Here is a 23,126-nt window from a genome sequence, read left to right as displayed (position 1 = left end):
GTTGAAGCGTTCCAGAGTTATAACCTCATAAAGTGACAGTGGTCAGAATTGCAAAAATTGGCTCTGTCATTAAGTACCAAATTGGCTCTGTCACTAAGGGGTTAAACTTTTATATTTTTTTTCACATTTTTTTAACTTTTTTTAAAAACTTTTGCCATGCTTCAATAGCCTCTATGGGAGGCTAGAAGCTGGCACAACTCGATCGGCTCTGCTACATAGGAGCGATCATCAGATCGCTGCTATGTAGCTTAATAACAGGCTGACGGGGGTCAGCAATGTGCTCATTTCTGGCCGGATGGCCGGAAGCGCGGTTTGACAGCGGTATTTTAGTTAATAGCGGCGGGTGAATCGCGATTTCACCCGCTGCTATTGCGGGCACATGTCAGCTGTTCAAAACATCTGACATGTCCCGGCTTTGATGCGGGCTCACTGCCGGAGCCCTGCATCAAAGCGGTGGATCTGACCTCGGACATACTATCCCATCCGAGGTCAGAAAGGGGTTAATTAAACCGATAGGACTTGATTTGGAAAGGCACACACCTGTCTATATAAGACCCCACAGCTTAGGCCGGGGTCACACTGGCGAATTAAACGGACAAGTGCAATGCGATTAAAAATCGCATTGTACTCGGACCAATGTTAAGCTGGGGGGCAGATCCCAGCTGTCGGCTCACTCGCACCCATATAAGCCTATGGGTGCGAGTGAGACAGCGCAGACCACTCGGATATCATCCGAGTGATGTGCGTTAAACGCAGACCCCGGCAATAAGGGAGATGGAGAAATTCATTTCTCCGCCTCCTCCGCAGCTGTGCTCCGATCCGCTCTGTACGAGAGGCTCGGAGCACAGATGCATGACACTCGGCTCCTGCTCGCAGCAGAGCAGGAGCCGAGTGTCATTAGCATATCGCATCCGATGCTCTCGCATCGGATGAAATACGCTAGTGTGACCCCGGCCTTACAGTGCGTGACAGACCAAATGAGAATCATGAGGTCAAAGGAACAGGCCAAGGAGCTCAGAGATAAAATTGTGGCGAGGCACAGATCTGGCCAAGGTTACAATAGACTTTCTGCAGTACTCAAGGTACCTGAGAGCACAGTGGGTTCCTTAACCTTAAGGCTATGTGCACACGTTCATGTTTTCTCATGTTTTTTCGCTATAAAACGCAAACAAAAGCTCACATTAAGCATCCTATTTTTAGAATGCAATCCGCATTTTTCGTGCGCATGCTGCATTTTTTTCCGCGGCGGAATCGCATTCTGGAAAAAAACGCAGCATGTTCATTCTTTGTGCGGAATCACGGGATTCCGCACCCATAAGAATGCATTGATCCGCTTACTTCCCGCATAGGGCTATGCCCACCATGCGGGAAGCGGATCATTTGCGGATGGTACCCAGGGTGGAGGAGAGGAGACTTCTCCAGACTCTGGGTACCATATAATTGTTAAAAAAAAAGAATTAAAATAAAAAATCATGATATTCTCACCCTCCGGCGTCCCTCGGCAGGCTTTCCGCTCCTGGCGACGCTCTGGTCCCAGTGCTATTTTTACCCGGTTGGGATCCCGCCGGATCTTGAAGGGGGCAGGGCCTATTTAGGTGCGAAGATTCAATGTGGGCTATTTATGTCCACATATCTTCACCGCCGGCTTATGCCATTCATCAACATGGCATCCGGCATCATGAACATCTATATTATTTCCTCCTGATGAACCGTGAGAACGGGGAAACGCATCGGGATGACACCAACACATGCTAAGTTATCTTTATCATTTATTAATAATAGTTTAATTGGCTGATGTATGACCTTAAATGGGATTCGTCCTGATATGTATCCAAAAAATGAGTATACGTTGTGTTTAAATTGACACTATCATTTAGGATATTCTAGTCCATGATGGGACGGTAATAGGAATAGTCAGCTGATTGTGGACTGAATTATTGGTTGTCATCATATTTGAACTATATGCATTGTGTTGGCATGGTTATTTTGTTATCCGGAGGTGCCTTTCAAGGCCTAAATGGAGATTGATTTGTCTATTAATGTTTAACCCCTTCGCGCCACGTGCCGTACTAGTACTGCGCTGCCGGCACTGCATTTGTGCCAGCAGCAGTACTAGTACGGCGCACCGATCACCGCGGTCTCGTGCTGAGCGCCGCGGTGATCGGGTGCGGGTGTCAGCTGAATATGACAGCTGACACCACGCAGCAATGCCCACGATCGGCGCTATCGCCGATCGCGGGCATTTAACCCCTCTGATGCCGCTGTCAGTAGTGACAGCGGCATATAGGGGGATCGCGCAGGGACGGGGGCTCCCTGCGCTCTCCCACCGGAGCAACGCAATGAGATCGCGTTGCTCCGGTGACCCGGAAGGAGTCCCCGGATCCAAGATGGCCGCCGGACTCCTTCCGGGTCATGAAATGACCTGGCTAGCCGGCGCCTGCTGAGAGCAGGCGCTGGAAAGCCAGCTAAACTGCCTGTCAGCTATGCACAGCGTCAGATCAACGATCTGATCTAATACAGAGATGTCCCACCCTGGGACAATGGTAGAAAGTTAAAAAAAAAAAAATAGAATGTGTAAAAAAAAAAAAAAAAAATCCCCAAATAAAAAAAAAAAAACATTTCCCAATAAATCCATTTATTTATGTAAATTAAAAAAAAAACAATAAATGTACACATATTTGGTATCGCCGCGTCCATAACGACCCGCTCTATAAAACTATCCCACTAGTTAACCCCTTCAGTGAACACCGCAAAATAAATAAATAAAAAACAAGGCAAAAAACATTGCATTATTATCATACAGGCGAACAAAAAGTGGAATAACACGCGATCAAAACGACGGATATAAATAACCTTGGTACCACTGAAAACGTCATCTTGTCCCGCAAAAAAAAAGCCGCCATACAGCATCATCAGCAGAAAAATAAAAAAGTTATAGCTCTCAGAATAATGCGATGCAAAAACAATTATTTTTTTATATAAAATAGTTATTATTGTGTAAAAGCGCCAAAACATAAAAAAAATTACATAAATGAGGTATCGCTGTAATCGTACTGACCTGAAGAATAAAACTGCTTTATCCATTTTACCACACGTGGAACGGTATAAACGCCTTCCCTAAAAGAAATTCAGGAATTGCTGGTTTTTGTTCATTCCGCCTCCCAAAAATCGGAATAAAAAGCGATCAAAAAATGTCATCTGCCCGAAAATGTTACCTCAAAATGTGGTGATGCAAAAACTATTTTTTGCAATAAAAAGCGTCTTTTAGTGTGTGACAGCTGCCAACCCTAAAAATCCGCCAAAAAAACGCTATAAAAGTAAATCAAACCCCCTTCATCACCCCCTTAGTTAGGGAAAAATAATAAAATGTAAAAAAATGTATTTATTTCCATTTTCCCATTAGGGCTAGGGTTGGGGTTAGGGTTTCAGTTATAATTGGGGGTTTCCACTGTTTAGGCACATCAGTGGCTCTCCAAACGCGACATGGCGTCCGATCTCAATTCCAGCCAATTCTGCTTTGAAAACAGTGCTCCTTCCCTTCCGAGTTCTCCTGTGTGCCCAAACAGTGGTTCCCCCCAACATATGGGGTATCAGCGTTCTCAGGACAAGTTGGACAACAACTTTTGGGGTCTAATTTGTCCTGTTACCCTTGGGAAAATAAAAACGTGGGGGCTAAAATATCATTTTCGTGGAAAAAAAATATTTTTTATTTTCACGGCTCTGCGTTATAAACTGTAGTGAAACACTTGTTGGTTCAAAGCTCTCACAACACATCTAGATAAGTTCCTTGGGGGGTCTAGTTTCAAATATGGGGTCACTTGTGGTGGGTTTCTACTGTTTAGGTACATCAGGGGCTCTGCAAATGCAACATGACACCTGCAGTCCATTCCATCTAAGTCTGCATTTCAAACGGTGCTCCTTCCCTTCCGAGCTCTGCCATGCACTCAAACGGTGGTTCCCCCCCACATGTGGGGTATCAGCGTACTTAGGACAAATTGGACAATAACATTTGTGGTCCAATTTCTCCTGTTACCCTTGGGAAAAAAAAATTGCGAGCTAAAACATCATTTTGTGGAAAGAAAAAATGATTTTTTAATTTTCACAATGCTACATTCTAAACTTTAGTGAAACAACATTTGTGGTCCAATTTACCCTGTTACCCTTGGGAAAATAAAAAATTTGGGGCAAAAAGATCATTTTTTGTGAAAATATAAATTTTTTTTTACGGCTCTACATTATAAACTTCTGTGAAGCACTTGGAGGTTCAAAGTGCTCACCACACATCTAGATTAGTTCCTTAGGGGGTCTACTTTCCAAAATGGTGTCACTTGTGGGGGTTTCCACTGTTTAGGCACATCAGGGGCTCTCCAATTGTGACATGGGCTCCGATCTCAATTCCAGCAAATCTTGCATTGAAAAGTCAAACGGCACTCCTTCCCTTCCGAGCTCTGCCATGTGCCCAAACAGTGGTTTATCCCCACATATGGGGTATCGGCGTACTCAGGACAAATTGTACAACGACTTTTGTGGTCCAATTTCTCCTGTTACCCTTGGTAAAATGAAACAAATTGGACCTAAAGTAAAAATTTTGTGAAAAAAAAGTTAAATGTTCAATTTTTTTAAACATTCAAAAAATTCCTGTGAAGCACCTGAAGGGTTAATAAACTTTTTGAATGTGGTTTTGAGTACCTTGAGGGGTGCAGTTTTTAGAATGGTGTCACTTTTGGGCATTTTCTGTCATATAGACCCCTCAAAGTCACTTCAAGTGTGAGGTGGTCCGTGAAAAAATGGTTTTGCAAATTTTGTTGCAAAAATGAGAAATCGCTGGTCAACTTTTAACCTTTATAACGTCCTAACAAAAAAAAATTATGTTTCCAAAATTGTGCTGATGTAAAGCAGACATGTGGGAAATGTTGTTTATTAACTATATTATGTGATATAACTCTCTAATTTAAGGGCATAAAAACTAAGAGTTTGAAAATTGCTAAATTTTCATAATTTCCGACAAATTTTTGTTTTTTTCACAAATAAATGCAAGTCATATCGAAGAAGTTTTACCACTATCATGAAGTACAATATGTCACGAGAAAACAATGTCAGAATCACCAGGATCCGTTGAAGCGTTTCAGAGTTATGACCTCATAAAGTGACAGTGGTCAGAATTGTAAAAATTGGCCCTGTCACTTAGATGAAAACAGGCTTTGGGGTGAAGGGGTTAATATCTATTTTTTTCACCACTGCTCTTGGCTATATTATTTTCCCACCTGTATTGAGAGGGACATTGTAGGGAAGAGAGGGAGAGCCTGCGTTGAGTGGGGGAGCAAAAAAATCGTTTCTTAGGGTGCCAACCTCCACAGCAAGGCAGGTGCGAGCAGTAGGTTTATTTAGGACCTTGATAGGTAAAATGAATTTGGTGACTTGTTTTTCAAGAACCCATTTGGGCCAGGCTGGAGGGACATGGGTTTGATGCAGGGAATCACTATCTGTGTATTTAAGGCTATAAGCACACGTCAGGATTTCTTGCAGAAATTTCCTGAACAAAACCGTTGTATTTCTCGCGTTTTTTGGGGGATTTTTTGTGTTTTTATTCCGGAGGTTCTGGGATGCAATAATATAGTGGGAAATCCACAAAAAAAACACAAAATTAATGGACATGCTGCGTTTTTTTCCGCGATGCGTTGCACAAATTTTGCGGAATGCATTCTAAATGATGGGATGCATATGTATGCGTATTTTAAACATTTTATCGCATTTTTATAGTGAAAAAAACGCAAGGTACACACACAGCCTAAGTGTCAGATCAGTGGCCCAAAGTCATTTAACCCCTTAAAACCATAAGTTACTTATTTAAATGTGTGAAAATGGGCTGTTTGCCCACTTTGATGTGAGTTCTGGTGCCCAGGACCCATTTGGGCCAGGCTGGAGGGACCTGGGTATGATGCAGGGCATCACTATCTGTGTATTTTAAGTGTCAGATCAGTGGCCCAAAGGAATTTAACCCCTTAAAAACAAACTACTTATTCAAATGTGTACAAATAGGCTGTTTGCCCACTTTGATGTGAGTTCTGATTCCCAAGACCCATTTGGGCCAGGCTGGAGGGACCTGTTTTTGATGTGAGGCTCCCTGTCTATATGTATGCACTGTGGTATTAGTGGCCCAAATGCATTTAACCCCTTAAAAACATCAGTTACTTATTCAAATCTGTGAGAATGAGCTGTTTGCCCACTTTGATGCCAGTTCTGGTGCCCAGAACCCATTTGGGCCAGGCTGGAGGGACCTGGGTTTGATGCAGGGCATCACTATTTGTGTATTTTATGTGTCAGATCAGTGGCCTAAAGTCATTTAACCCCTTAAAAACATCAGTTACTTATTCAAATCTGTGAAAATGGGCTGCTTGCACACTTTGATGCCAGTTCTGATGCCCAGAACCCATTTGGGCCAGGCTGGAGGGACCTGGGTTCTAGGTTTGATGCGTGGCATCACTATCTGTGTATTTTAAGTGTCGTATCAGTGGCCCAAAGGCTTTTAACTCCTTAAAAATATCAGTTACTTATTCAAATCTATGGAAAAGGGTCGTTTGCACATTTTGATGCCAGTTGTGGTGCCCAAAACCCATTTGGGCCAGGCTGGAGAGACCTGAGATTGATGCAAGGCACCACTATCTGTGTATTTTAAGTGTCAGATCAATGGCCCAAAGGTATTTAACCCCTTATAAACATCAGTTACTTATTCAAATGTGTGAAAATTGGCTGTTTGCCCACTTTGATGCCAGTTCTGGTGCCCAGAACCCATTTGGGCCACACTGAAGGGTCCTGGATTTGATGCAGGGCATCACTCTATGTATTTTCAGTGTCAGATCAGTGGCCCAAAGGCATTTAACCCCTTAAAAACTTCACTTATTCAAATCTGTGAAAATGGGCTGTTTGCCCACTTTGATGCCAGTTCTGGTGCCCAGAACTAATTTGGGCCAGGCTGTAGGGACCTGGGTTTGATTCATGGCATCAATATCTGTGTATTTTAAGTGTGATATCAGTGGCCCAAAGGCATTTAACCCCTTAAAAACATCACTTATTCAAATGTGTGAAATTGGGCTGTTTGCCAACTTTAATGCCAGTTCTGGGACCCAGAACCCATTTGGGGCAGGCTGGAGGGACCTGGGTTTGATGCAGGGCATCACTCTCTGTGTATTTTAAGTGTCAGATCAGTGGCTAAAAGGCATTTAACCCCTTAAAAACATCACTTATTCAAATTTGTGAAAATGGGCTGTTTTCCCACTTTGATGCCAGCTCTGATGCCCAGAACCCATTTGGGACAGGCTCGATGGACCTGTTTTTGATGTGGGGCTCCCTTTTTTATATGTATGCACTGTAATATCAGTGGCCCAAAGGCATTTAACCCCTTAAAATCATCAGTTACTAATTCAAATCTGTGAAAATGGGCTGTTTGCCCACTTTGATGCCAGTTGTGATGCCCAGAACCCATTTTGGGCCAGGCTGGATGGCCCTGTTTTGATGTGGGGCTCCCTGTTCTATATGTGTGCACTGTGGTATCAGTGGCCCAAAGGCATTTAACCCCTTAAACATCAGTTACTTATTTAAATATGTGAAAATGGGCTGTTTGCCTACTTTGATGCCAGTTCCGGTGCCCAGAACCCATTTGGGCCAGGCTGAAGGGACCTGGGTTTGATACAGGGCTTTACTATCTGCGTATTTTAAGTGTCAGATCAGTGGCCCAAAGGCATTTAACTCCTTAAAAACATCAGTTACTTATTCAAACCTGTGAAAATGGGCTGTTTGCCTACTTTGATGCCAGGTCTGGTGCCCAGAACCCATTTGGACCAGCCTGGAAAGACCTGGGTTTGATGCAGGGCATGAATATCTGTGTATTTTAAGTGTCAGTAGCCCAAAGGCATTTAACCCCTTAAAAACATCAGTTACTTATTCAAATGGCCAAAATTGTCTGCCCACTTTGATGCCAGTTCTGATGCCCAGAACCCATTTGAGCCAGGCTGGAGATAGCTGGTTTTGATGTGGGACAGCCTGTTCTATATGTCTGCATTGTGAGATCAGTGGCCCAAAGCCGTTTAACCCTTTCTTCAGCTTCAGCGCTCTTTGGTGCCCATTTTTGTGCCAGTTTTATTGATTTTGTAGCCGTTTTTTAGTGTATTCACATCAGGGCACCTCACTGCATTGTCTTTTGTTATTGTGATGCTTATTTTTTGTTGTTAAACCTATAAAAAACAGAAGAGAAAAAATTGCTGAATAAGAAACTGACGAATTAGGCTGGGTTCACATTGCGTTGTGTGAACCCGTTTAACGGACTACGTTACACCGCGGCATAACGCGGTGTAGCGCAGTCTGTTAACGCCACCATTACTTGCAATGGCAAATGCATCGCTAGCGCACGCCCACAATGGGCATACGCTAGCGATGTGCCGTCATTGAGTGACGGACCCGAGACGCGGGCTGCAGCGTTTCTGGGTCCGTCACTGCTAGCGCAGATGGAGCTAGCAGATGCTCCATCTGCGCTAGCGCAGTGCCAAAGTCGGCACTTGCGTTGTGCAGTCCGTTTAACGGATTTGTTGAATGGACTGCACAAGTGTGACGCAAGTGTGAACCTAGCCTAAGAAATCACCTTCAGCTCCGAATAAGAAACTGAACGAATAAGAAACCAACTTCAGCCTCGTCCTAATCGTGCGGACAGAGCGAACATGCGCTCTCCGGGCATCATTTTCGGATGTGTACACCTACCGAAGGCAGATGCTCGGACAGTTTGTCAAAATTTTACAAAGCTGAACGAGGTTCTTAGCTTACAAGTCTGCTCTGACTCTAGGAAGCCCACTATCCCCCAAACTTGGCATCCCTGGCCATAATACAGAGCCATGGGCACAGGGCCCCATTATATACAGGTCTGGCTCCTAGGACCGGTCTGGACATGTAGCTCTATCAATGACTGGCGGCAGCTTTCATGTGCAGCGCCCACATTGCTGCAGGGAGCTCTGGCCGCCTCCATGTCTCACACCTGAGGCCTCTAACTGCCATCTCCCACCGGATACAACCATTACAAGACAACGCTACAGCACAGAATGGCTTCAAGGCCGTGAGTGGGCGGAGGTGACACAGGCGCCGGTGAGTGGCGGAAGGCTCGGCCCGGGGAAGCGGAGAGTGCCGCGCCAGACGGTGGAGACTCAGGCGCTGAGGGCCGGGCTGGGAGGACTGGAGGCCAAGGAAGGAGCAGCGCTGACGGCCGGGCTGAGGAGGCACAGCACACCGGAGGTTGGGCAGGAGCAGCGCTGACGGCCGGGCTGAGGAGGCACAGCACACCGGAGGTTGGGCAGGAGCAGCGCTGCTGGGCGGAGTCACCGGTAGTGGGAGAAGACCGTAACGGAAACGAGGGAAGTTTGACTTTGTGCCGTCTGCATTGTGTGGTGTAGGATAGAAGGTAGCGCCGTGCCCGCACTGTACAGCACCGGTCTGTGAATGTGTCACCGAACCACCAGGAAGTCGGCCTGCCACGCGCGACTGCTATGGAGCTGTGCCCGAACCCCGAGCCCATGTAATTCCCGCCATTCTGCCTGACAAGTCCTGGCGTCCCATGGCAGGATGGAGGATTTGGCCCAAAAGCTGTGTGAGGCGGTGGAGAACGAAGACGCCAAGTGAGTGCGGTACTGCGTGTAACTGTGTGTGTGTGTGTGTGTATAGCGCCCGAGCAAGGCAGTCACAGGTGTAACATGGCGGCAACCGTGAGGTATTGTCAGCTGATTTAATATAAGTGTGTGTCTATATATATATATATAATATCTTATATATAATTGCCTAGAATACTACTTCCTGCAATTTGTGCCAACTTCCGTGGCTTTGTCCGGAGCTAATGTCCGGAGCTAATGTCCGGAGCTAATGTCCGGAGATAAGTGACGTCAACAGTGTCCAGTGTCTGATTGGTTGCCGCCTGCTGCGAGCGACCAATCAGAAACGTGCCGTACTGTGACACACTCCGCCCGCCATTTTGGTGTGATTTTTGAATTTTTACCTCACAGCAAGTTTCTACTGCGTGGAGGCGGGCCCAGTGACGTTGCTCTTCAAGCTCCTGCCGAATTTCAAGTATATATGGATTCTAGACTCCCGATTCTTTAGAATCGGGCTGCCATCTAGTACTATATACTTGTCAAAGGGCCACTTCCATCTTTCTGTCTGTCCTTCTGTCTGTCACGGATATTCATTGGTCGCGGCCTCTGTCTATCATGGAAATCCAAGTCGCTGATTGGTCGCCGCAAAACAGCCACGACCAATCAGCGACGGGCACAGTCCGGAAGAAAATGGCTGCTCCTTACTCCCCGCAGTCAGTGCCCCGCGCCCGCATACTCCCGTCCAGCCACCGCTAACACAGGGTTAATGCCGGCGGTAACGGACCGCGTTATGCCGCGGGTAACGCACTCCGTTACCGCCGCGATTAACCCTGTGTGTCCCCAATTTTTTACTATTGATGCTGCCTGTGCTGCATCAATAGTAAAAAATGTAATGTTAAAAATAATAAAAAAACAAAAAAACCTGCTATACTCACCCTCCGTAGTCCACCAAGCCGCTCGCGCCGGCCGCCATCTTCCGTTCCCGGCAATGCATTGCGAAATTACCCAGAAGACTTAGCGGCCTCGCGAGACAGCTAAGTCATCTGGATAATTTCGCAATGCATCCTGGGAACAGAAGATGGTGGCAGCCGCGCGCCTATAGCCGGAGCTCCGCTGGACCCCAAGAGGTGAGTATATAACTTTTTTTTTATTTTAATTATTTTTTTTTAACAGTGATATGGTGCCCACACTGCTGTATACTACGTGGGCTGTGTTAGATACCGCGTGGCTCTGTGCTGTGTACTACATAGGCAGTGTTATATACTCCGTGGCTCTGTGCTGTATACTCCGTGGCTCTGTGCTGTATACTCCGTGGCTCTGTGCTGTATACTACGTGACTGGGCAATATACTACATGGACATGCATATTCTAGAATACCTGATGCGTTAGAATCGGGCCACCATCTAGTGTGTGTGTGTGTGTGTGTATATATATATATATATATATATATATATATATATATATATATATATATATATATATATATATATATATATATATATATATATATATATTCAAAAAAAAGGAAAAGCAGCACAAAATAATTGAAAAAAAGTGGACTTTAATGCCTGAATGGCGTGGCAACGTTTCGGATGTGTTATCCTTTGTTAGGCTTGACAAAGGATAACACATCCGAAACGTTGCCACGCTATTCACGCATTAAAGTCCATTTTTTTTCAATTATTTTGTGCTGCTTTTCCTTTTTTTGAGTTTATTACTTTTTGACCATTGGATTGCTGGTCGGAAGAGCTCTGCATGCCTTGTAAGGTACTAATTTGATGCGTGACGGCTGGGAGGCGTCTGGATTAGGGGGGGAAAGACATGCCCCCGAGACGATTTCACAGGTATGAGGGACAAATTTCAAAAGCTATTCTTTCAGCAGTGCCAGGGACCCGAACTAAAAGAGCCACCTTGTCAGAATGCAGCATTACTGCTGCACAAGGTGGCTCTTTTAGTTACAAACGCCCAGGTGGGGATGGGGTGGTGGTGACAGGTTCTGTTAAAGCTCAAGTACACACTGGGTGTCTTTGCCGCATTTTTTTCTGCAGCAAAACCTGATTTCTTGGCAGGAAAGTAGCTGCGGCAAAAACGCATGTTTTGGTGCGTTTTTTTTTTCATGCTTTTTTTGGGCTAACTGAAAAACGACTTCCTGTAGAACCATACCTCTAGATCACGATCGGACTGGGAAAAAAATTGCACAGCACTCGGACCATGAATAGATAGAGGAGATGGATTACAACAGTAAATACACATAGAATAGGTAGATATACAGATGTCTGTGACAAATACAATTAATAGTGTGTGCAGCTTACTGTACATGTATTTAATAAAAGATTATTTTTCTGAAAAAAATTGTGTGGGCTTCCGCACAATTTTCGTAACCAGCAGAGGGAAAGCCGATGGCTGGGGGCCGATGTTTATAGCCTGGGAAAGGGGTAACAGGAGAAATTGGACCCCAAAAGTTGTTGTCCAGTGTATCCTGAGTACACTGATGCCCCATATGTGGGGGTAAACCATTGTTTGGGCACACTTCGGGGCTCGAAAGGGAAGTTATGTTTTGGAATGCAGACTTTGATGGAATGGTCTGCGGTCATCATGTTTCATTTGCAGCGCCCTTGATGTTCCTAAACAGTACAAACCCCCCACAAGAAACCCCATTTTGGAAACTAGAGCCCCTAAGGAACTTATCTAGATGTGTGGTGAGCACTTTGAACGCCCAAGTTCTTCACAGAAGTTTATAACACAGAGCCATGAAAGTAAAAATTCATTTTTTTTCCACAGAAATGATTTTTTAGCCCCCAATTTTTTATTTTCCCAAGGGTAACAGGAGAAATTGTACCCCAAAAGTTGTTGTCCAATTTGTCCTGAGTACGCTGATGCTCCATATGTTGGGGTAAACCACTGTTTAGGCGCACAGGAGAGCTCGGAAGGGAGGGAGCACCATTTGACTTTTTGAACGCGAAATCCTGACGTGTGCACATAGCTTTACCATAATGGGAAAAGGGAAATAAATATATTTTCTTTATTTTATTATTTTTCCCTAGCTAAGGGGATGATAAAGGAGGGGTTCATTTACTTTTTTTTTTATTTTGATCACTGTGATGGGGTCTATCACAGTGACCAAAATGAACCAATAGGAAAAACCTTCCTATTGGTCGGGTGTGGCCAGCAGCCGGAGAGGCAAGACGTGGTTTCCCTGAGCTCCTTGGATAGTAGCTAAAATCTGGGCAATCTACTGTTTTACAGGGCCCATCCACGCTAATACAAGGCAGTATTTACCTGCCCTCAAGCCACAGTGACATTATTTGGCCATCCTGGACTCAAATTATTACTTTGGGCTCAGAAGAGGTCTGAGGCCTACAGGTAGGCCCGAAGCCTTACAGAGGTAGTTCCCGCCCGCCCTCTGCTTGTGGCGCCTTTTGGACCATTCCTCCTTCAGACGGGACATAGCGTCAGGTGGGCCGGCTGAAGTCCTCCCACAACCCCCCCCCCCCCTCACCGGCTACATACCTCAGGGCCCGAATAATCCCCCCAGACAAGACTCAGGGCCGTGAAGTGAGGAAAACCTGCGGCGTGTGAGCGGGCCAAGGATTCACCAGCGGCTCTTCATGCCCGCTTTATACAGCGGCGACCGCGGCTCTTATCTTTGCAACCGGGGGTCGGTGTGTCGCTGAGGAGACCCTACATCACCCACCGGCAGTGTCAAGAGAACCGGCGGCTGCTCTGGAGACCCGCTTGCACAGTGCCACTCACCCGGCTCACGGTACAGAAACCAGCGGCAACTACCTAGCGCTGGTCGGCTTGGAATTTCCATCCCACCGAAGGCTGTTTTTCCCTCCTGCGGGCGGATTGCGTGGAGCCCCGGCGAACATCTGCGGGAGTCTCCTCCTCCTGACCACAGCGCTGAACCCCGGAGTGCGGTGCCATCTTCAGCGGTGGTCCTGACGCGGCCTGCCTGCCTTCCAGAGGTGACGCTTTATGGCCCTTCTGCTCTGAGCGGTGAGTCTTGCCCGGTACGTCTGTGGAGAGATTTCCGGGCTTCGTCGGCTCTCCCACCGATCTCCGGCGCCACTTTATATCCCCCTGTGGCTGTGGGGCTGTGTACCTCGCTGTGCGGGGAAGCGGGGCCTGCACTCCTCCCCTATCTGCAGTGCCTAGCGCTGCCGCCTGCTGCCTCATACCCATCGACAGTTATACCGAAGCCGTGGGGATCTGGATGTTTTGCCCTTTGTGGCTACTCTCTATGCCTTCAATATATAAACTATATTCCGGCGCTGATATCTGAGGTCCACCCCAACCCTCCTTATATTGCACCACAAGACAATAGTCTTTTTTTTTTTTGTAGGTCTTTATTACAAACTGCAATTAAAACTTGACAAATACACTGACAAAACACAAACAACATTGAAATATTTGCAAGTGCCTGTACATTAGATGAGGAAAACATGGATTAACAAGTCAGAGAGCATTAAACATGGCATTTACTAAATGAGTAAGGTATAAACTACCAGTCGCAAGGATTAAAGAAGCCTCATAACTGTGAAGGGAAAGGGAAGAACACTAGGGCAAAGTTAAAACTTCACCTTCTCAATTCATAAAATCTATGCAACTTTACAGTCTCGAAGTAAAAACCAGGTACCCACACAGAAAAAAAAAAAGTCAACAAAAGCTGCAAGCAATACGAACACCCACAGTGACTTTCGCGTCATTATAAAGGAGCGGGTGGTAATAAATAACTTGACAGTGCCTAAAATCCAACAAGCTTAAAACTATATTTAGATTTTAAGATGCACAAATGCCACATTAGCAGAAAGTCTTGAGTCTGATAAAATCTTCCCTTGCGCAGTTCTATTGTAAAGTTTATAGCTGCCATCTACTGGGTCAGAAAAGGTGTAGAAAGTTTAGAATAGGTCATCATCAGAATCCTCAATATAGGTGATGGGGTCAAAGTGAAAGCTGAGCCAGGAACCAAGGCAAAAGCAACCAAAGGCAAGAAACCGGCAACCCTCCCATTCAAGCCAGTGAAAAAAGAAAGCCCCCACATGGATTCATATAGTGACTCTGAACCCGAGGTTGTGGTTCCACGTGTCGCTCAACCAAGACGTGCTGTAGCAAATGTGAAATACGTGTTGGATTAAGATGATGATGACAAGAATAAGTCACATGATGAGTGATGATCAGTTTGACCCCTGTGTGGTTTCAGACGGAGTCCTTTGAGGTTTCCAAACCAGCACAAAAGCCTAAAGGTCCTGCCGCAAAGAAACTTAAGAAAGATCCTAGTCCAGACAAAGTTAAGGAAACGGTTCCTGACAACAAAGCACCTGAACTTCCTAAACCAGTGGAGTCAGTGGTAGTGGACAGTGATGATGAGGCAGTGAGTAAACCGTCAGTGAGCATCACTACACCTGCATCTTGCACCAGAGAAAGCTGGTGGAAAGAAAGCTGCTCCAAAAAAAACGTGTCAAAAAGGCAGAGACCACAGCAGCAAAGAAAGAAAAACAGCCATCCATCATGGAAGCATTGTCTAAGCCAAATACGTCCAAATCGACTGCTGCTACCAAGCATGTAGATTCTGGTGACGAGGTGACAAAATCCAAGAAGACCGCAAAACCCCGCAAGAGGAAGAACTCCGATTCTTACTCTGGTTCAGATTTTGGCGTGAAACAAAAAACTAAACCATCCAAGAAATCAAAGGCAGTGGAGGATGATAGCTTCAACGCAAACCTGTCTGACTCAGAAAACAATGCCAGCACTGCACCAGCTCGCTCTCGAACAGCCCTTGCAAAGACAATAGTCTTTTCATCTATTTTGGAGGTTTTTTTGTTGTTGTTGTTGTTTTCTAAATAACTGACATTTCCAATGCTTAGCCAGCACATTATCCCATTATTGTGCTCCTCCAGCGACATCTAGTGGCCATGCTAGGTACTTCGCTCAAATTCTAAGCATAATGTCCTCTTAAACAAGTTTCTCATATGTCTAAGTTGTGAACATAGCCTTCACGTTATTAGAACCTTCATTATGGTTAAATCACAAAAAGAACGTGAAAAAATAGCTAACAAAGCTGCAGTATACGAACAGAAAAAATGTGGACTTAGATAAATATCTAAAGAAAAAAACAGACGCCTCTCAATCTTCTGCAAGAAAGTCACTTAAAAAATCTATTTCTTTAGATAACTTAGACGATTCTGATTCCATTGGTGACGACTTTGACAGTGACTCCATGATGGGAAGACGCAGCTCCAGAGCTTTTATGAAAAAACTGATGGCCCAAAATATGAAACCCATCTTGGAAGAACTGTCCGGCACGCGTTCAGACCTCCAACATATAGGCCAAAGGGTTGAGGCCTTAGAGTCGGCAAACTGGGACCAAGTTGATGCTCTTGTCTTAATGAGCAAGTCCTCAAACAGCAACAGTTTAATGTAGCTCTACAGGCAGCACAATACCAGGAAAATAGGAGCAGAAGGAAGAATATTCGTATAAGAGGCATTCCTGAATCTTTCGCACATGATGCGTTGGGAAAAACCTTCCTATTGTTGCTGGGTCCCGGCCAGCAGATCTCGGCGGGTGCACTGCGTATGCGTCCACCATTTTGCCCCAGCAGCCGAGACTCCGGAGAAAATCCGACTGCGGGTGCTATACACTCATAGGAGCACTCAGCGGCTCATGGGAGTATTCATCAGCTGGTGCCTACGGTATAAATACATTTTTTTAAAAATGACGTGGGTACCCCTGTATTTTTGATAACCAGCTAGGCAAAATTGTCAACTGCAGGCTGCAACCCTCAGCTGTCAGTTTTAGCATGGCTGGTTACCAAGAATAGAGGGGTCACCACGCTGTTTTTAAATTATTTAAATAATACTAAAAAAAAAACTGCTTTGGGGCCCCCCTCCCCCCATTTTGAGATCTAGCCAAGCTAAAAAAGACAGCACATGGCTGGTTTTCTCAGGCTGGGAAGGGGCCATGGATATTGCCCTCCCCAAGCCTAAAAATAGAAGCCCGCAACCGCTCCAGAAAAGGCAAATCTATTAGATGCGCCATTTCTTTCTTTTTGCCCTGCTCTTTCCACTTTCCCTGTGGCGGTGGTAAATGGGGTTGATACCACTTTTGTACTGTCTGGTGACATCAAGCCCAGGGGTTAGTAATGGAGAAGTGTCTATAAGACACCTATGCATTACTAATCCAATAGATCTATTGAAAATAAACACACAGCCAGAATAAAGTCCATTATTTGAAAAAAAAAACACTCTTTTACTTTTTTTATTTAAAAATGACAAAAAGTTATAGTCACCTAATGCCCATTCCATTTTACAATGGCCCTCATAGTTTCCTGAAAATCTGTGGCTAGACCTCAAAAGAGCAGTGTATGTAAGATGACCCAGGAATCTCACAGAACTGGAACAATTTTCCAAGGAAGAATGGATGAAAATCCCTCAAGCAAGAATAGAAAAACTCTCTGCTGGCTACAAAAACCATTTACAATCTGTGATACTTTCAAAAGGGGGTAGTACTAGGTACTAACATTGCTGGGTGCCCAAACGTTTTCATCAGCCCACTTTCCCTTTATAGGCTTTTTGGAGATCAATGCAACGTCAACTTGATTAACTGTTCACAATAACAGTAATTTTCACCAGGGGTACCCTAACTTTTACATGCCACTGCATATGTCCCCTATACGCTCTGCATAGGGCAAAAAATAGCTATTATACTCCTATGTCGCTGTCCTTTGGATGGCGCTGTCCGATGGGTGTATTGGTAACATTTGTCTTTAGTTTCCTTGTATTTTGCTATTATTATTATTATTTTATTTATTGTTATAGCGCCATTTGTTCCATGGCGCTTTACATGTGAGGAGGGGTATACATAATGAAAACAAGTACAATAATCTTAAACAATACAAGTCATAACTATATATATATTAGCTATTGAACCCGTTTTACGCCCGGGTGGCGAGCATTTATATTGGTATATGGTCTCCATCCTGATATGTGCTGCTCCATCCTGCGTCCCCATCCTGTCATGTGCTGCACCTATCCTGCGTCCCCATCCTGGTATGTGCTGCACCCATCCTGCGTCCCCATCCTGCATCCCCATCCTGTCATGTGCTGCACCCATCCTGCATCCCCATCCTGTCATGTGCTGCACCCATCCTGCGCCCCCATCCTGTCATGTGCTGCACCCATCCTGCGTCCCCATCCTGGTATGTGCTGCCCCCATCCTGCGTCCCCATCCTGCGTCCCCATCCTGGAATGTGCTGCACTCATCCTGCGTCCCCATCCTGGTATGTGCTGTACCCATCCTGCGTCCCCATCCTGGTATGTGCTGTACCCATCCTGCGTCCCCATCCTGGTATGTGCTGTACCCATCCTGCGTCCCCATCCTGGTATGTGCTGTACCCATCCTGCGTCCCCATCCTGGTATGTGCTGTACCCATCCTGCGTCCCCATCCTGGTATGTGCTGTACCCATCCTGCGTCCCCATCCTGGTATGTGCTGTACCCATCCTGCGTCCCCATCCTGGTATGTGCTGTACCCATCCTGCGTCCCCATCCTGTCATGTGCTGCACCCATCCTGCGTCCCCATCCTGTCATGTGCTGCACCCATCCTGCGCCCCCATCCTGTCATGTGCTGCACCCATCCTGCGTCCCCATCCTGGTATGTGCTGCCCCCATCCTGCGTCCCCATCCTGCGTCCCCATCCTGGTATGTGCTGCACCCATCCTGCGTCCCCATCCTGGTATGTGCTGTACCCATCCTGCGTCCCCATCCTGGTATGTGCTGTACCCATCCTGCGTCCCCATCCTGGTATGTGCTGTACCCATCCTGCGTCCCCATCCTGGTATGTGCTGTACCCATCCTGCGTCCCCATCCTGGTATGTGCTGTACCCATCCTGCGTCCCCATCCTGGTATGTGCTGTACCCATCCTGCGTCCCCATCCTGGTATGTGCTGCACCCATCCTGCGTCCCCATCCTGGTATGTGCTGCACCCATCCTGCGTCCCCATCCTGCGTCCCCATCCTGTCATGTGCTGCACCCATCCGGGGGCCTGAGCAGGCGGGGACACCGGCGCGCTGTGGGGGTCAGGTGCCGGTATCGCTGCCAGCTCAGGCCCCCCAGCACTTAATATACTCACCTGTCTGTCACGTTCCAGCGCTGCGCGCCGCCATCTTCCCGGTCTCCTGGCTGTGACTGTTCAGTCAGAGGGCGGTGCCGGCGCGCATTAAGCGCGTCATCGCGCCCTCTGAACTGAAGGTCACAGGCCAAAGACCGGGAAGATGGCGGCGCTCAGCGGTGGAACGGGGGACAGGTGAATATGGCCGATACTCACCCTCCTGGCGGTCCCTGCTTCTCTGTTGGAGATCGCGGTGTGCATTCAGTGTGAACGCATACCGCGATCTCCCGGGAGCGTCACTCTGTGAGGCCCAGACTGCGCCGGCGCTTGCGCAGTCTATAAAGGCTTCGGACAGAGTGACGCTCCCAGCGTTATATTATATACACATACACATACTAGATGGTGGCCCGATTCTAACGCATCGGGTATTCTAGAATATGTATGTAGTTTATTTATGACGATTTTAGAATAATACATTGATTACACAGGATTCGGCCGGCCGCGACCAGTTAGCGAAGCGTGGTTCAAATCCTGCGCCAATTCGCGGCCGGACTGCGCCTGTCGCTGATTGTTCGCGGCCGGCCACGTAGTATATTGCACAGCCCACGCAGTACATTGCACAGCCTACGCAGTATATATATAGCAATGTGGGCATATCCCTGTTACAAAAAAGAATTAAAATAAAAAATATTTATATACTCCCCTTCCGTTGGCCCGACGCTCCGGTCTCTAGTGCATTGCGGTCTCGCGAGATGATGATGTAGCGGTTTCATGAGACCGCTACGTCATCATCTCGCGAGATCGCAATGCATGGAGCCGTCACTGGAGCGTCGCGAGGAGCGGGAAAGGCGGCGGAAGGTGAGTATATAATGATTTTTTATATTATTTTTAACATTAGATCTTTTTACTATTGATGCTGCATAACGCAGTCCGTTAGCGCTGCCATTAACCCTGTGTGAGCGCTGACTGGAGGAGAGTATGGAGCGGGCACTGAATGCGGGGAGTAAGGAGCGGCCATTTTTCCGCCGTCACTGATTGGTCATGGCTGTTTTACCGCGACCAATCAGCGACTTGGGATTTCCATTATAGACAGAAAGACAGACAGAAAGGCGGAAGTGACCCGTAGACAATTATATAGTATAGATATATAGAATTATATACTTAACAAAAAAAGTGTGAAACAACTGAAAATATGTCTTAAATTCTAGGTTCTTCAAAGTAGCCACCTTTTGCTTTGATGACTGCTTTGCACACTCTTGGCATTCTCTTGATGAGCTTCAAGAGGTAGTCACCGGAAATGGTTTTCACTTCACAGGTGTGCCCTGTCAGATTTTATTAAGTGGGATTTCTTGCCTTATAAATGGGGTTGGGACCATCAGTTGTGTTGTGCAGAAGTCTGGTGGATACACAGCTGATAGTCCTACTGAACAGATTGTTAGAATTTGTATTATGGCAAGAAAAAAGCAGCTAAGTAAAGAAAAACGAGCGGCCATCATTACTTTAAAGAGAACCTGTCACCTGAATTTGGCGGGACCGATTTTCGGTCATATGGGCGGAGTTTTTGCCCAAGATTGCCTTGCGCAGGCGTGTACTACGGAGGACATAGAATGAACTTCAATCCAATATTGCGGCCAGCGTGCAGCTGGCGGGTAAGGAAAGGGTGAATCAAACACCCGAAAACTCCGCCCATATGACCGAAAACCGGTCCCGCCAAATTCAGGTGACAGGTTCCCTTTAATAAATGAAGGTCAGTCAGTCTGAAAAATTGGGAAAACTTTGAAAGTGTCCCCAAGTGCAGGTGCAAAAGCCATCAAGATAGGTTAAAAGCCGGTAATTCAATTGCCGGCTTTTGCTATCTCCTTATCAAACCCGACAGGATATGAGACATGGTTTACATACAGTAAACCATTTCATTTCCCTTATTTTTTTTTTACATTATTTTTGCGCCTCTCATACGTCCGTAAAGCTCTCTAGTGTGACCCCCGGCCTTATAATTTAGGTTGATTTAACTGGTTTCCTTCATTCTGTTATATTTATTTTTGAACGGATTCCAACCATCCCTCACATAATTACGCTAGGGCTACAGGCTTTGTGGAAATATATATATATATTTTTTTACCCTCAGGGAAGTTGAAAATCTCTTAAAATGTGGAGCAGACCCAAATTTTGTCCTTCCCAATGGCATTGCTGCCATTCACCTTGCTTCAGGGAAGGAAAGTGAGTGTGCCCTGAGATGTCTAAAACTGCTATTACAGCACAGTGGAAATCCGAATGTCAGGTATGTGTCGGTAAAGATACATAGTCTTTGTCACTGGTTATCCTGTGAGCTGATTGATAGAGCATAGTAATTCTGTTTCATACCACCTAAAGAAAGCAATCCTTGTGAACTCTGAGATGTTTTTTTGATATGTGTGATTCTTAAAGGGAAAGGTTACCTTTCATGTAATGTGTATGTATAGATAATAGCTTTGTTCCAATTCGTGGAGAGTTTTTAAAATCTGAAAAGATATGGCATGAACCTAGGTCATGACATTACTCTAGGAGAACAATGATGTTGAGAATGAAGGCATGCCTTCAAAGTTGTCTATGCACAGTGTGCAAGGAACTGCGCTTGATAAATGGGTGGCCATAGCACCAGCATTCAGGAAGAAACTGAATATGCCATAATTTTATCAAATGGGAAAATTAATAGTCGGTTATTACTGCCGATTTTTAAAACATTTACAAAATGACCCACTGTGGGCCCTGTAAGTATTTAAAATAGAAAGATTCATTAGTTCTCTCTAGCCTGACACGCAAATACTTATTTTAATTTTGTTGTGATCTTCCTTTTCATACCTCTTGACATGCAATTTCTATCCTGCTCTGAATGCTTACAGTTCTTGTGTGATCTTCTACCCTGTGACAACCTATATACCCCTTCTTTTTTACTTTTATGTATTTAGATCTATAGATGATCTGACACCAGTGCATGTAGCATCTTCTTGGGGATGTTGTAAGGCTCTTATCTTCCTGTTGCAGAAAGGTGGAGACCCATTTATTCAGGATCAGGTTAGTTCTTTTTGGTCCCACAAATTACATTTCTTTCTTGAATTCCATTGAGAGCCTTTTCAGTTGTGTGCCTTTTATCACAGGATGGAAATACAGCATTAGACTTGGCTTTAATGGAGAATAACAGAAGGTGTGTTGTAGCGCTTCAGGAATACACAGAAAGAATCTCTGATGGATACACAGGTGAAATGGATGGTAATGTTTACTGTTAACCCCTTCATCCCCGTGCCATTTTCCGTTTTTGGGTTTCTATTGTTTTGCTCCCCTTCCTTCTTCCCAGAGCCATAATTTTTTTTACTTTTTCATCAATATGGCCACGTGAGGGCTACTTTTTTGCTGGACGAGTTGTACTTTTCAACAACGCTATTGGTTTTAAAATATCATGTACTGGAAAACAGGAATAAAACTCAAAGTGCGGTTATATTGCAAAAAAAGTGCAATTCCACATTTTTATTTATTTATTTATTTTACCATGTTCACCAAATGCTAAAATGTGACTCTCCGAGTTCGTAGATACCACACATGTCTAGGTTCTTTTTTATTTCAGTGGTTAAAAAAAATCCAAAGTTTGTAAAAAAAAAAAAAATAAAAAATAAATAAAATTTGTAATTTTCTGAAACCGTAGCATCTTCATTAGTGATGAGCGAATCTACTCGTTGCTCGAGATTTCCCGAGCACGCTCTGGTGATCTCCGAGTATTTGTAAGTGTTCGGAGATTTAATTTTTGTTGATGCAGCTGCATGATTTACGTCTGCTACCCAGCCTGAGTACATGTGGGGGTTGCCTGGTTGCTAGGGATCCCAATATGCATTCAGCCTGGCTAGCGGCCATAAATCATGCAGCTGGTCAACAAAAACTAAATCTCCGAGCGTTAATAAATACTCGGAGATCACCCCAGCGTGCTCTGGAAAACCCGAGAAACGAGTATACTCGCTCACCACTAATCTTAATTTTTAGGGATCTGGGGCTGGTTGATGACCTTTTTTTTTTTTTTTTTTTTTTTTCACGTCAAGCTGACGTTTTTATTAATTCAATGTTTTGATCGCCCATTATTGCATGTTAATGCAATGTTGAGGTGGCCAAAAAAACATAATTGTCGTTTTTGATTTTTTTTTTCATTGTTACGCTGTTTACCTATTTGAATTCTTTTTATATATTGATAGATCAGTCGTTTCTGAACGCGGCGATGCGTTTTTTTTTTGTTTGTTTTTTATTGTGAATGGGGGCGATCTCAAAGTTTATATATTTTTTTTATTAATATTTTTAAAATTATTTTGTTTTCTTTTTACTTTACACTTGCTTCATTAGTCTCCAAAGGATGATCACAGCTTCTAGTCTC

General features: G+C 45.2%; 1 protein-coding gene across 4 annotated transcripts in view; it reads left to right on the top strand.

The window, feature by feature from the left end:
- Positions 1-9,032: 9,032 nt before the first annotated feature.
- Positions 9,033-23,126, top strand: part of ANKLE1 (ankyrin repeat and LEM domain containing 1) — a 54,364-nt gene continuing 40,270 nt past the window's right edge. Inside the window, exons 1-4 of one of the 4 annotated variants that reach the window (XM_069741213.1) lie at positions 9,033-9,656; positions 20,862-21,014; positions 21,682-21,787; positions 21,871-21,982. In XM_069741213.1, coding sequence (XP_069597314.1) covers positions 9,604-9,656; positions 20,862-21,014; positions 21,682-21,787; positions 21,871-21,982 — 424 coding nt within the window. In that variant the 5' untranslated portion in view covers positions 9,033-9,603. The remainder of the gene's footprint in view (positions 9,657-20,861; positions 21,015-21,681; positions 21,788-21,870; positions 21,983-23,126) is intronic. The other 3 variants (XM_069741200.1, XM_069741191.1, XM_069741206.1) reach the window with 3 other exon arrangements.

The sequence above is a fragment of the Ranitomeya imitator genome, chromosome 1, assembly GCF_032444005.1.
Source record: "Ranitomeya imitator isolate aRanImi1 chromosome 1, aRanImi1.pri, whole genome shotgun sequence".
NCBI lineage: Eukaryota > Metazoa > Chordata > Amphibia > Anura > Dendrobatidae > Ranitomeya > Ranitomeya imitator.
This window is presented reverse-complemented; position numbering and strand designations above follow the sequence as displayed.